This window comes from Balaenoptera borealis (genome assembly GCF_965194805.1).
Source record: "Balaenoptera borealis genome assembly, chromosome: 12".
In the NCBI taxonomy this organism is placed as follows: domain Eukaryota; kingdom Metazoa; phylum Chordata; class Mammalia; order Artiodactyla; family Balaenopteridae; genus Balaenoptera; species Balaenoptera borealis.
The window spans coordinates 56564316-56578394 of record NC_138869.1 but is presented as its reverse complement, the minus strand read 5'-3'; the positions used below and the strand labels follow the sequence as shown (position 1 = coordinate 56578394).

The window sequence follows — 14079 nt, the reverse complement described above, 5'->3', positions numbered from 1 at the left end:
GCATTCTGTGGACCTAAAGCCAGCTCCTCCAGCATGCGGAGGAGAGGGTGGGGTTGTGTCAGATCCGCCGCAGTGGGGGGGAGAAGCTAGCGTGTCCTTTCCCTTGAGGTGTAGTTCTTCCAGTCTGATGAACTGTCAGATCCACTGAGCGGCTGGTAAAGCAGATTGGACAGTGACTCAAGGAAGTAAGAAAGTAGTGGGGCAGGCGGGTGGGTGGGGGTCAGTATTTTAAGTAGCAGCTATCAGAAGTAAAGTGATTTCTCCAGAGGCTCAGTAGAGAGAGCCGTGCGTGTTTCTAGTGTGACTGGTCTGCAGGAACTATGTAGAGTGGAGTGTTGTTTTCTAAGAGGAAAAGGAGGATGAGTGAGAGGGTGGTGAGAGATGAGTTAGGGTGGGTTGGAAGGCACTCTGAGAAGAGGAGCATAAATGCCCCAAAGTTTTGCATTCACATATTCAAGTATTTTTTAATAGGAGGCTTGTATTATTAGTATAAATCTTTCACCCTGTTCTAATTTGATATGGTATCTTATGGGGAAAGAGGTAAAAGCTAAGGAAAACAAGATTTTTACCTTATACATAATTATAGTTTGGGAAACAGAATCCTGCTGCAAATCTTACATGACTGATTTCTGGACCCAAAGTGGGCTTGACAGTGGGCTGGAGCAGTAATAGCCCCCCTACTGTCAGGAGAGGCCGGGGCAGGCTTTTCCCAGCAAGACTGCCTGAGGTGAGGCCTGTCCTAGACTCCAGGACCTAGAGCGTGCAGGGTGACTCCCCTGTGTTTGGGAACCGGGAAGGAACTGGCCTGGTCAGCAAGGTGGCCTGCCAGCAGGACAGGTGGGGGTCTGGGTGCCTGGAGAAGTAAATCTAAAATGTTGAAAGCTGTGGTCGTCAGTGATTACCTATTAAACACCTACTGCAGATGGTGAGAAATTGCTCTCTTCTTTGTGTAGGAAACAAAAGATGCAGGCTTCTGCTTTTAAGGAGCTATGTTTTACCCTGGCCTTTGGCAAAGTCACAGATGAAAATGGATATTAAATTGTATGACTGCCATGAGCTGATGGTGGTCTTGGGCCTCTGGAGACTTAGGCCTTTAAACGTCATTCTTTGTCTTCATAATGCATATCTGGCTGATGAATGAATGTTTATTGCCATTTAAAAATAAAACTACAAATAAACCAAAAGAGGAAATTAAGTCACCTAATCTCACCACATAGAGCTAAGCACTGAAGTGCTCCTGAAAATGGGAGATAATTAGCCAGTGCCTCCGTCCTGTGGGCCCTGGAGTCTTACATCAGGGAGAGGACTCCCCCCCGGGGCTGTAGCTACAGGGTAGCCTTGCTAAGTGAAGACAGCTCTTGGAGACACCAGGATGACAGTCGGCTTGTCAGGAAAATCCCTTTGGAAATAACACTACTTGCCTGCTCTTAAATTGCTCTCTTCTATGAACAGGGTTCAGATTTTACATTAGGTGCTCAGTAACAAAATGTAAACTTGTAATGTTTCAATTAAATTCTGTTTTCTTCCTTTTTAAAAAGACAGATTATATATGCATGCATAGTTATGTATGCATTAGGAAAATCATAATGTAATCTTTTCTTTCTACTTTATTTTTAGGGCAGTCTTATGAATTGACAGAGAAGCAGTGTGATAGGATGGGAAGAACTGTGAATTGAGAGTCCACAGTGTTGCCTGTTAGCAGACTTTAATCACATACTCTAAGCTAGTGAATATATTTAATCACTTTGGATCTCAGTTTCTACACTGATAGAAAACAAGGACCCACAGTGGGCAATCTTCTAGCCCTTATCATCATAACCTAAGGCCGTAAATACCAGTTTCCTTGTGCCAGTCTACTTTTCTGTGTTGTTAGGAGTTGAGGGGCTGCTTTTCGTTTAGTAGATAATTTTCTAAGGTTCCAGCAACCCGGAGTGAGCCAGTAAGGAGGAAACAGCAGGCTGCTTCTGAATTTGCCTGGCTATGCTTTTACCAGAGGGGCATTTCTGGTCAGAGGATTTCAGAGTGTTAGAAAACTCTGTGTTGCCAGGATGGTTACATTCTTCCTTAGACTGAAATTACAACCCAAGTGCACTTCATGATATACATATGTATTGTAATTTGTAAACATAACTCAAAACCCTGTATCTGAGTCAGGTCATTTGTGGTCGGCCATTCAGACCTCATTTCTATTTGACAAGGGTTTATTTTAAGATTGCTTTGTGGAGCGGTTGTTTAACATTCAAATGATCTATTAGTGTCAAGTCTTTGGCTAGACTTGTTTTAAATGAGCTGACCCTTAAGTAGAAAACAAAACAGAAATTTAGGTTTCCAACCCAACCTAGCAAAATTGGTGTAACTTAAATTTTTTATCTTCACATGTATTTATTCAGCCTGGTTTTTTTTCTTGAATATTCACTTAGGATAATAGTACCTATGTGAATGAAATTCTTTTAGTTACTCTTGATACTGTTGCTTAGCAAGACCTATAGACTTCTTAATAGTTTCAGAGGAGAACACTTTACAGTAAGCTGAGCTAAATGGATTTTTTAGTAAGTTAATTGTGTTTCTTAGCAGAGTCGCAAATGTGCTTCCGTAGTGTCGTTTCTAGGATGTTAAAAGAAATGTTCTATGGAAGTAAGTTCTCACTAGGCCATTAACTATATTAATTTTTTACAGGCTAAATATATATTGTAACTTCATTTGGTTATTTTGTTGGAGATGGAATGGAAGCTAAAGATGATTTAGGTAAATAGCTAAACTGAGCCTCAGAGGGTAGTTTACACATCACTCTAATTCTTACCATTAGTACCGTGGCTTCCTCTCTCCTTTCCTGGTGTCCAGATTGCCACAGCTATAATTAGGGCATTCTTTCCTGTTTAACAAATATCATCATTGTCACTTTGTAACTCAGGTCTTCAGCCCTTGCCTTTTGTGTTCCAGATGCTCCATACTCGCCTGTAGTGCTTACGTGGCTCTGGCTTTGGGTGATAACCTTATGGCTTTGAATCATGCAGATAAACTTCTTCAGCAGCCCAAGCTGTCAGGATCCCTGAAGTAAGTGTGACTTGCCCTGTGTGTCCCTGGTTTGTTTCCTTTGGAGGGTTTCAGTTAGTTTGTGGTGCATATTGCTTCTTTTACTCCTCCAGTGGAAAATTATCTTAGGGAAAGCAAAAAGTTTCTTTCTGAATTTGGTAATTGTGTGTTTGGTAGTGAAATTTTTTTCACTTGTTGCACCTCAAGGGTTATTGGAAATGGCATTTGCCGTTCTGAGCATTAGGAAGCAGAATCTTTGGGCTCTCTAGTGTCCACTGCTGGGTCTGACTGGAGCATGTTATCACATATTAGCTCCCAAACAAGCTGAGTCCTCAGGGAGAAGACCCACACAAAAAGGAGTTTGGTCAACAGGATAAATCTGCTTCGAAGAATGCAATTAAAGTAGACAAATAAGAATTTTAAAATATTTTTCCAGACTACTGTACCATTTCCTGAGTACATGAGTTTTATTTAAACTCTTCAGATGCCTCTTCAATATTAGTGTCATTGTCATTCTAAAATTTTTCTAAAGCACATGATCTTTTCTTTTATGGAAATTGAGGAAGATGCAGCATTCTTTGAATCTTTGTATGATGCTGATGCTAGAAATTTTATCCAAGACCACAAGTACTCTGCATAGCATTAGGACAGTTGTTTTTTTCATTCATCCTGTGGGTATATAGTTATAATTTCCAAAATATGTTCTTTTGCCTTCTAGCACCCTTTGTTTGTAACATGCAACATTTAGAACTGTGAGATCATACTCAGAGGAACAATTCTATAAATGTTTAATTATTTTTGTCTTTTAAAAAAGTATTACTTTATATAAGCATCTAAAATTAACATTGATTAAGGTTGTTTCAGGTCAGTGTTCCCCAAACATGACTTGTGTTTTATTATTTTTTGTTTTTTTTGTTTTTTTTCATGCTTTGTGTTAAAAAAAAACAAAATTAAAAGAGCATCCAGGCACATAAGAGACTTTGTCACAATTCGAGTGTGAGCGCTCCTGCTTGCCTGTGAGAAAACCTTGTCGAATATCCAGGCCTGGAGGGTCCTGAGCTCGAGGTCAGGGCGGTCGCGTTACCTCTAAGGCGCCTTCCCTCCTTCCCGTGGCCCAGCCCCGTGAAATACCAGTCAGGAACCTCGGCCTGCGCCCCACTGGACCCGCGCTGCTCAGATGTGGTGTGCGTGGCTGTCAGTAGAGCAGAGTTGTGTGTGTTTTTTTTCTTTTTAACAAAAATGAAACACGAATCCTCTCTGCTTTTTTTAATCCTCTGGCTGACATTGTGATCACTATTTTCAAATAATCCCAATTAGATTCTTTACTTGGCATTTATTGGAGGGTTTTTAACCTCATTTATCAACTTCTTCCCTCTGAACGTCAAAACAATAAAATTCTTAGATTTTATGATTTCTTAGCCAACCTTGAGGGGTTGGCCAAGCCATGTCTGATAACTTCATCTTTAATTCTCTTAACTATTCTATCCTAAGCACTGGTTTCTAATTACTGGCCAGGCCACTATCTTTCCAGTGAGGATGAGCATTTTCTGCCTGTGGCAGCCCAGATACCACAGCAGCTTTACCCAGCTGCTTGTTGCCTTCCGTACACCTCATCTGGAGTTCTGGGCTCTGAGTGTCATGAATGCATTTAACTTGGTTTAAAAAAATTTTTAAGTAAATTCACAGAAAACAATTTGAAGTAGTTCTTTGAATTTGTGTGTTTGTGTTTTATAATGATTATTGGCTTATAGATACTGCTTTAACAACGTTTTTTAAAATATCTTATTTCAAAGTACATTTGAGGTTACTGATTTTTTTTAAAAGTTGTCATTTCTTTTAGGGTATTTGGTGGGGAAGCAAAATAGAAGGGCATTACAGCTCCTGCTAGTTAGAAGAAAGAAATTGCTTAATAAAGAAATAGCTCTTGAGTGATTAATGTGCATAAATCCCAGAAAATGGTCAAATTGAAAAGAGCCTAAGATTTGAGGACCCAAGATCCATGTGGACAGACTCAGTTGGGACAGGCCGACTAAAGGAGGTGAGAACTGAGCTGGCCTTTAAAAGGAGTTGGATTTTGGCCTGGCTTTGCACCCCAGGAGGCAAGGCCGCAGGGAACACAGTGGGGTGTCCCACCCAGGACACCGTGTCTGGTGGGAACAGAAGAATCTTTGGGGGAATGAGAATGTTGACTGAATACAGGAAAGTGGGACCAAATTGTGGAGAGCTTTAAATCTATAAGTTTAGCTTTGTTTGTCTTATTTTGTTCTCAAGTAGAAAAAGTCGTTAAGATTTTGAGCAAGGGTGTAATATGGCTGAGGCTGTTTTAATTTTGAAAAATCAATCAGATGATCATGGGGAAAATGGCTCAAAGTAAGACACTGGAAGAAGCAGGCTGTTGTAAACCTGGGGAAAGCACATCTGCCCAACATCAGTGGACATAAAATAGACGATGTGAAAAGGAGGACACCTTTGGAATAGAAGTAAAGCTGATCCAACCCAGATCTGGTCTGGCGTCCTGGTGCCTTTTGACTGTTCCAGCAGCAGAGGCTGGAGGACCCTAATTCTTTTTTTCTCTTTTTCTCTCTTTTTTTTTTTTTTTTTTTTTTTGCTGTGCTGCACAGCTTTCGGGATCTCAGTTCGCCGACCAGGGATTGAACCCTGGTATAGCAGTGAAAGCCCAGAATCCTAACCACTAGGCCACCAGGGAACTCCCTGGAGGACCCTAATTCTGATCCTCCGCTCCTAGGGAATCCGTCCTTGGAGCTGCCTCTTATTTTAGAACTTCATTACCTTCTTATGTTATTTTCTGTATAAACAGAACAGCATAAATTTGCCAACTTTATTTTATTTTAAATTTTTATTGAAATATAGTTGATTTACTGCCAACTTTAAACTGCTTTTTTTTTAAATTTATTTATTTTGGCTCTGTTGGGTCTTCGTTGCTGTGTGTGGGCTTTCTCTAGTTACGGCGAGTGGGGGCTACTCTTCGTTGCGGTGCACGGGCTTCTCATTATCGTGGCTTCTCTTGTTGCAGAGCACAGGCTGTAGGCGTGCAGGCTTCAGTAGTTGTGGCACGTTGGCTCAGTAGTTGTGGCTTGCGGGCTCTGGAGCTCAGGCTCAGTAGTTGTGGCACATGGGCTTAGTTGCTCCACGGCATGTGGGATCTTCCCAGGCCAGGGCTCGAACCTGTGTCCCTTGCATTGGCAGGCAGATTCTTAACTGCTGTGCCACTAGGGAAGCCCCTAAACTGCTCTCTTAATTGATATGTCATTTGTTCCTACTTAGCGAACATAAAAATTATTGTATATTTAAGATATTTTTAAAGAGATAAAATTTAAATGACCCTTAATCAATCCATTTATAAACTTAGATTTCAATTCAAAGACTTGAAATATGTGAAACACACATATACCAAATTCTATTATACTTGGGTATTTTTGTGATGACCTACTTTTCAGTTTGGAATCTGGTTGGTTTTTTTTTTTCATTTTAGGTTTCTGGGCCATTTATATGCTGCAGAAGCCCTCATCTCTCTGGACAGAATCTCTGATGCTATTACTCATTTGAACCCGGAGAATGTCACTGATGTCTCCTTAGGGATCTCTTCAAATGAGCAGGACCAAGGTTAATGAGGACACATTTGATCAGAACTCTTCACCATTTCCACTGCCTTTCCGTTGTAACTCAGGATGTGTGGAAATTTAAGGGCACGGTTGTAAAGGGAAGGGAGTTTTAGGTCGGCACTGTACGGTTTTGGCTGTACTTACTTTATACTAATTGTTTGCTGAGGAGACCTAGGAGTTGATTATCACATGGTCTAAATTCTAACTTTTGAAAGGCTGATAGTGTTAGAACAGTTTGTTTTGATTCTTATATTTTTCTCTTCAGAGGGATTCCACAATCCAGGGGAGAGTAAAAGTATGGCATTCAAAAGTCAGTTTTAAATCATGGCTAAGTTTTTGAGGGAGTGAGACTAGTTTTCACTTTATTCAGGGTTATTTCTCAGGCCATGGTGGTGGTGGTGGTAGGTAGCACTCTCATATCTTTTATTAGAACCTCTACTACATGAAAAGGAAATATTGTGGTAGATTGCTTTAATATTAGATTTCCATTTCATAAAGAAAATTAGGTTTTTAGAAAGTATACTCTGTTGTCCGACCCCCTCAGATTTATTTTCATGTCTTTGTAGGATCAGACAAAGGTGAAAATGAAGCAATGGAATCCTGTAAGTAAGACGTTTTGTAAAGACTTAAGTAGCCTGGCCTGCTTCCCAAAGACTCACCCTCGAGCCGCTGTGTCCTTCCTTTGTCCGCCTGAGGAGTAGAGCTAGGCTTTATTCTGGGCAGCTGTTCGGGCAGTAGAGGGGGTTGCTCCCTGGCCCTTGGCCTGGCCTCTTCACATGTGTCTGGTCTTCTCCCCAGCTGGGAAGCGGGCCCCTCAATGCTACCCCAGTTCCGTCAACTCGGCCCGGACCGTGATGCTGTTCAACCTGGGCAGCGCCTACTGCCTGAGGAGCGAGTATGACAAAGCCCGGAAGTGTCTCCACCAGGTGAGGCTGGGCCAGTGCCAGACCATCTTGTGAGGCAGCCAGCAGAGGGTTTGGAGTTTCTAGGCTCTGTTATTTTGTTTGAGGCTTCTGATCAGTTTGTTAAACATTGGAATATTACTCCTCCAGACATATTCTTGGAAGGTACACAACTGATTGTTCTTGCAAATGAACCTAGGCACCTAATGGAGAGTTTTCCTGAAGATTTTAATCATTGAAATTTCAAAAGATTGGAAACCATCTAAATAAGGGCTCACTTAAATCAATAATGGTGTGTCCATATAGTTGAACACAATGCAGCTGTAAACCCTATATACTAAAATGGTAACATATCCAAGACATACTAAGTGAAAAGAACAAGATGCAAAACAGTTTTTATATAATCCTGTATATGCAGAAAAGATCTCCAAATGAACACACCACAAACTGTTAACATTGGCTGCAGGGCTGGCAAGATAAGTACTGTGTAGATGGAGCACTGAAATGGGAGACTTTTCACTGGATACTCATATCCTTTTTAGCTTTGAACTGTATGAATCTCTGTCCACTCAAAAAGTTAAATTACAAATACATCTTTTAAGAAGAAGGGTTCACAAAGTCAGTACCAAAGAAACTCCATCTACAATAAAGAAAGCTCCTGGCAATGTGTAGCTAAAATAGACCTCTGACTTCTGCCACTGAGAGGGGCCTCATCAGCAGGTCTCAAGAAAGGTTCTGATTGGGGCTTTTTAGGTCACCTGCCCATCCCTGGACTGATCATGGGCAGGGACGCATACCTGTAGTAGGAGAACAGGTACTGCCATTGGCAGCCCCAGAGGAGTTTCCCAGAATTGGAAAGGGGTAATTCCTCAGAAGGATATTAATTCAGGACTTCCCTGGCAGTCCAGTGGTTAAGACTCCACGCTTCCAATGCAAGGGGCACGGGCTCGATCCCTGGTCGGGGAACTAAGATCCCACATGCCGTGCAGCACGGCCAAAAGAGTTTAAAAAAAAAAAAAAAAAATTAGGGGGAAGAAAAGGATATTAATTCAGCACACGTACTTCTGGGCTAAGCCAAGGGAATAAGACAGTAGTAAATAAGTGGACGTGATAGAACCCTGCCCCCATGGACCTTACAGTTAGGAGATGTCTTCCTAAAAAGGGAATTGCAAGATCAGAGGTTATGCAGAATTTTCAGACTTCTAATATAGAAAGTTTGTGCCAGGGACTTCCCTGGTGGCGCAGTGATTAAGAATCCGCCTGCCAATGCAGGGGACACAGGTTCGAGCCCTGGTCTGGGAAGATCCCACATGCCGCGGAGCAACTAAGTTCATGCGCCACAACTGCTGAGCCTGCGCTCTAGAGCCCGTGAGCCACAACTACTGAGGCCCGCGTGCCTAGAGCCTGTGCTCTGCCACAAGAGAAGCCACCGCAATGAGAAGCCCGCACACCGCAATGAAGAGTAGCCCCCACTCGCCATAACTAGAGAAAGCCCGCGTGCAGCAACGAAGATCCAACGCAGCCATAAATAAATAAATAAATTTATAAAAAAAAGAAAGTTTGTGCCAGATGGTGTATTCACCGGCAGCACATAAGAGAACCCACATCCCCATATGTTTGCCAGAGTAACTGAAACTGAAATTAAACCTATTCTCAGGAGGTAAGGCGGCTTCCTATGAAGGTGACCTTGTTGTGTGTAGAAGTGAAGATTTACCACGTGGAAAATAACCATGAGTGATATTTAGTCAACTTAGTGGCATCTGGTCAGCATTTCTGATCCAAAATCAGCAAAGCGAAGTGATGGACTGTCCAGGGAACACGTTTGATCTTATCTAGGAGTTGAGTGCAGGAGTTAAACGGGAAGAGTTAAAATGTTGCGCTGTTCTCCGTGGCAAGGCTGGGCTGTTGAACAGCCCTTTGGAAAGTGCCCGTGGACCTCAAGGGCTGCAGTACACAGGCTTTGGATGTGAAGTTGCAGTGTGTACACTCTAGCTCAGGTTCTTGTGCAGCAGGTGGCCATGGCGGCAGCCACACTGGGAGAGGCAGATGGGGTCAGGCCTGGTTTGGGGTCTGAAGGGGGTTTTGTTTTGGTCCCTTGGTTTTTAGGTTAATCCAGTGGCTGGACCTTGTTAATGGGGAGGCCCACCGTGCCTGGGAGGGAGAACAATGATGCGTGAAGAGTTGGAAAGGGCTCAAGTAGAGGTTTCCGAGGTTGCCTGCCCACCACTAACCATTATGAACAGCCAGTAAGCAAAATACCATTCTCTTATAAAGTTGTTGCCATGAGTTCTTGTATTTTAGAAAAGACTGCAGTCAGTGCAAAGAACAATAGATGACCTGTGTTAACTAGCCAGTTGGAAGGAAAATGGAGATTTTAATATCCACAAAATGATGTAAAGGTGGTCTTGCCTATTTAAAGCTAGGCCAAGAGTATAAAATCTCATTTTCTGAACTGAGCTGTGGTACATCAGTGATGTGGTAGGAGGAATAAAAAGCCTCCCTGCTTCATTCACGAGGAAGCTGGGAGCGTGTGCTCTGGACGAGAAGCCCCACTAGTCTGAGATTTCTTCCAGTGCTGCCCTGACCTGACCTTGTGCCCGTTTCTGGTCCCCCAGATGTCTCCCACACTCACCCCGTGGCCTGCACTGCCATGCCTCCCCGCTTTCCGCCTGTCAGGTATCCACCCTTGGAAGACAGAGACGGGCTTCCCTTGCCCAAAAGCTCTGCATTCGAAGAAACTCTTCTCTCTCTTCGTATTCATACTACGTTCACTTTCCTCTCTCCCTAACAGTAAATTTGTTTGGATTACTGTTATTTGCATGCTGTTTATTATCAGGGTAAGTCCCTGTCTTACACCCACCTCTGGTCAATAAATATTTGTAAAGGACACTTTCTGATTAGATTAAGGGAAGACACAAAGCAGTCTGGAAGCATAAGCACCTGAATCTGGATGGGGAAATACCAGTTGATGGTAAGATGAGGAAGAGGCTGCGGCCCAGAGGGGCCCAGACTGAGGGAATAAACCTACAATCTCAGCACCTTCAACCAGAACAGGACTAAATCAGAAAACTGCAGGCTGGTGTTATGGCTCTCAGATCTAGGAAAGGACAGTATATTGCCTAAACAAATAATTTTATTTGACTAAATTGTACTGTTTCAGTCCTTAAGAACGGAGACATTAAACATGCTTTTTTTTGTTTTTTTTTTTTGGCTGCGATGGGTCTTCATTGCTACACGCGGGCTTTCTCTAGTTGTGGAGAGCAGGGGCTACTCTTCGTTGCGCTGCACGGGCTTCTCATTGTGGTGGCTTCTCTTGTGGCGGAGCACAGGCTCTAGGCATGCGGGTTTCAGTAGTTGCAGCACACAGGCTTCAGTAGTTGCGGCACGTGGGCTCAGTGGTTGCAGCGCGCAGGCCCTAGGGCACGCGGGCTTCAGTAGTTGTGGTGCGTGGGCTTAGCTTCTCTGCAGCATGTGGGATCTTTCCGGACCAGGGATCGAACCCGCGTCCCCTGCATTGGCAGGCGGATTCTTAACCACTGTGCCACCAGGGAAGTCCTTAACATGCTTAGTGGTATATTTTTTTTATATTTCCAGCCTTTTAAGTTTGAATTCTTATTCCTGACATTGCGAATTTGTAGCTTACAATACTAAGTTGTTACTTAGGAAAAAAAAATAGACATGCAGATTTGGATAGAGGTGCAACTGTGTCTGGTGAAAAACTACCAGCAGACCTGGATGGGTGACTGGAGTGTAGAGTCAGGAGTGTCTGATCACCCATCTCAAAACCAAATACAGCCAAGAGATAGAAGAAAACCAAGAAGGAAGGAAAGCTTTCTCCTATTAAGAACTCATTATGGATTAGGCAAGGGAAGATAAATATTTAACTAAAAATAACATGTCTAGTTTAATCGGGAGGGATCAAGACGAAGACAGCTGGACTTCCCTGGTGGTCTAGTGGTTAAGAATCCACCTGCCAGTGCAGGGGATACGGGTTCGATCCCTGGTCTGGGAAGATCCCACACGCCGAAGAGCAACTACTGAGCCTGCGCTCTAAGGCCCGCGTTCCGCAACTACTGAAGCCCGTGTGCCTAGAGCCCATGCTCTGCCACAAGAGAAGCCACCGCAGTGAGAAGCCCATGCACTGCAACGAAGAGTAGCCCCCACTCGCCACAACCAGAGAAAGACCGCTTGCAGCAATGAAGACCCAGCGCAGCCGAAAACATAAATATTTAAATTAGATTAAATAAAAAATAAAAGAGTTATAATGAAGTAGCTTTAAAAAAAAAAAAGACAGACAGCTGAGGACCATCCGAGCAAAACTGTAGTGTCCCAGTGAGGTTAAGTTTGCTAATTTGTCATTGGTAGGTTGACATTCCTTTTTTTTTTTTTTTTTGACATTACTTGGAGTTTGTATCTTAAGCTATCAGTTTTTCATGGGTCTCTTTTTTGTTTTGAGCACAGGCGGCCTCAATGATCCATCCTAAAGAGGTGCCCCCTGAAGCCATCCTGCTGGCCGTCTACCTTGAGCTGCAGAATGGTGAGTGATTCTTCTCTTGAGTTAGGACTGGAGCCCTGCAAAGAGCCCGAGATTTTTGGTGTCTGCTTTTTCTCTTCGAAATTTAAGAGGTATTACCCATCAAGTTCTTCTAAACAAAAATGTAGCGAGGGAGTTTTTGGTATCTTGCAAATTCCTACTTCTAGCAGGTTAAGCATATTTCCTTTTATCTGTGAAAATGCAGAATAGCGTAACTTCTGACAATTATAATTAATCTCTACTAATTAACCTTTCTCTTAGGCATCCAAATGACTCTAATTGAGAACCTGAGTCAGAATGCAGTGGGTTTGAGTTGTATGCCTTAGTGTTTTAAACATAGGTGTCGTTAATGAGTTTTACAGTAAGCCAGTTCCTGCTGAGAATTTTTTATTCAGACCTAAATCCAGGTCATGCCTCTGGGGCATATACAACCTCGAGGATATAGCTTACTGGAAGAAAGGCTGTGGGCCCTACATAAGAGAAGGCATGAAGTAGAAAAGGAGAGCTGAATGGGGGAAATGAGAGGGTACAGAAGTTTTAAGAGTTCTTAGTCATACCCCCTTGCTGAAATCCTTCCAAGGCTCCCCTCTTTTTATAACTGAAGCAGCATTAAGTGCCTGGCACCCAGCAGGCCTTGTCCTCCTAAAAGGTGTGGTAGGGTTAGTACATGGTCTTAGAGCCCTTCTTTTGTGCAGTCCGCCTGTAGACAAGTTCTCAAACTGGGCTCCACCTTAGAATCAGTGCAAAGCTTTTAAAAATCGCGTCACCCAGGTCACACACGAAACTTCTTAAATCAGAATTTCTGGGGATGGTGCAGCGGGCATTACGTGATTCCAGTGTATAGCACAGGTTGCAGACCACTGCTTTTCTCCATCACCTTTTACCCCCTTGCGGGATTCTGATGGCTTGCTTTGTATGTGGTGGTATTGTTATATGCTTTTTTTGTGATGGGAAGTGTTTTTATAGGTAATACCCAGCTGGCCTTACAGATCATCAAAAGGAATCAGCTGCTCCCTGCAGTGAAAACACTCTCTGAAATGAGAAAGAAGCCGGTGTTCCAGCCCGTCCACCCGATCCAGCCCATCCAGATGCCGGCGTTCACTGTACAGAGAAAGTGATATTTTGCTCTTGGAAAACTGTTACCTGAGACCCAGGGGAGTATTTACAGGCCTTTTTAGTTGTATCGCAGCAAAATGAATAAAAGACAGATGGTAAAGGATACTAGTTTTGAAGACACAATTTTGAAATGATTCTAATCCCCGATTTTTTTTGCCGGAAGCTTACGTCAAATTAAGGATTCACAGCTCATTTTCATCGGTTTTCCTTTAATCTTTGCTAGACTATTATTTTTGAGCCATTATGTGATATATCTGTGTCATAGGCAATTAAAACACAGTCTTACCAGAACAGTCTTGTATAATACATTTTGTCTTTCTTGCAACGGTTAGAGTATTTTGGCATCTGAGATTTAGTGTTAAAGTTTTAAAAATGGAGAGAACGGCATGAGCAGGAGATGAGTAGCCAGTCCAGAAGCTGATCAGAGGGGAGGGGAGCTTGGTGTGTTGTATGCCTAGTTAGGACTAAAAGGGCCAGAAAATGCGTAATAAAACCCATAGGGCTAGTCAAATTGGGTTAAGAAGAGATGACTGATCTGATAGGAATCAATCGTTTGCTTAAAAATTACAGATGAAGACAAACAGAGTTCAGGGCACTGGTCTTGTTCACCCTCCTGTACCCATAGGCAGAAGCACCGGTTCTGGACCCTGTTAGCAGGGAGTTCAAGGTTCATTGCTAACCCCTTTGGAAATGCAAACAGGAACTTAAAAGCTTCTTTCCAAGACAGGTATGTGTTGCAGGATTGACATGGCCAAAATTTGTCCATAGGGTCGATACACTAACTGTAAGTAGGAAAAACAAAACACACTACAGGCTTGCTTTAGAAAAACTGGGTGACCCCTTGTCAAGAGCACATTTGGTAGATTCATCA

At 42.9% G+C, this 14079-nt stretch overlaps 1 protein-coding gene across 6 annotated transcripts in view; it reads left to right on the top strand.

The window, feature by feature from the left end:
- The window catches only part of CNOT10 (CCR4-NOT transcription complex subunit 10), a 64527-nt gene extending 51216 nt beyond the window's left edge, over window positions 1–13311 (top strand). For 5 of the 6 annotated variants that reach the window (XM_082348540.1, XM_082348535.1, XM_082348537.1 and 2 more), the window contains 6 exons: window positions 2941–3054; window positions 6527–6657; window positions 7223–7258; window positions 7455–7582; window positions 12020–12095; window positions 13059–13311. In XM_082348540.1, the coding sequence (XP_082204666.1) occupies window positions 2941–3054; window positions 6527–6657; window positions 7223–7258; window positions 7455–7582; window positions 12020–12095; window positions 13059–13210 (637 nt within the window). In that variant the 3' untranslated portion in view covers window positions 13211–13311. The remainder of the gene's footprint in view (window positions 1–2940; window positions 3055–6526; window positions 6658–7222; window positions 7259–7454; window positions 7583–12019; window positions 12096–13058) is intronic. The other variant, XM_082348538.1, reaches the window with a different exon arrangement.
- Window positions 13312–14079: the final 768 nt, after the last annotated feature.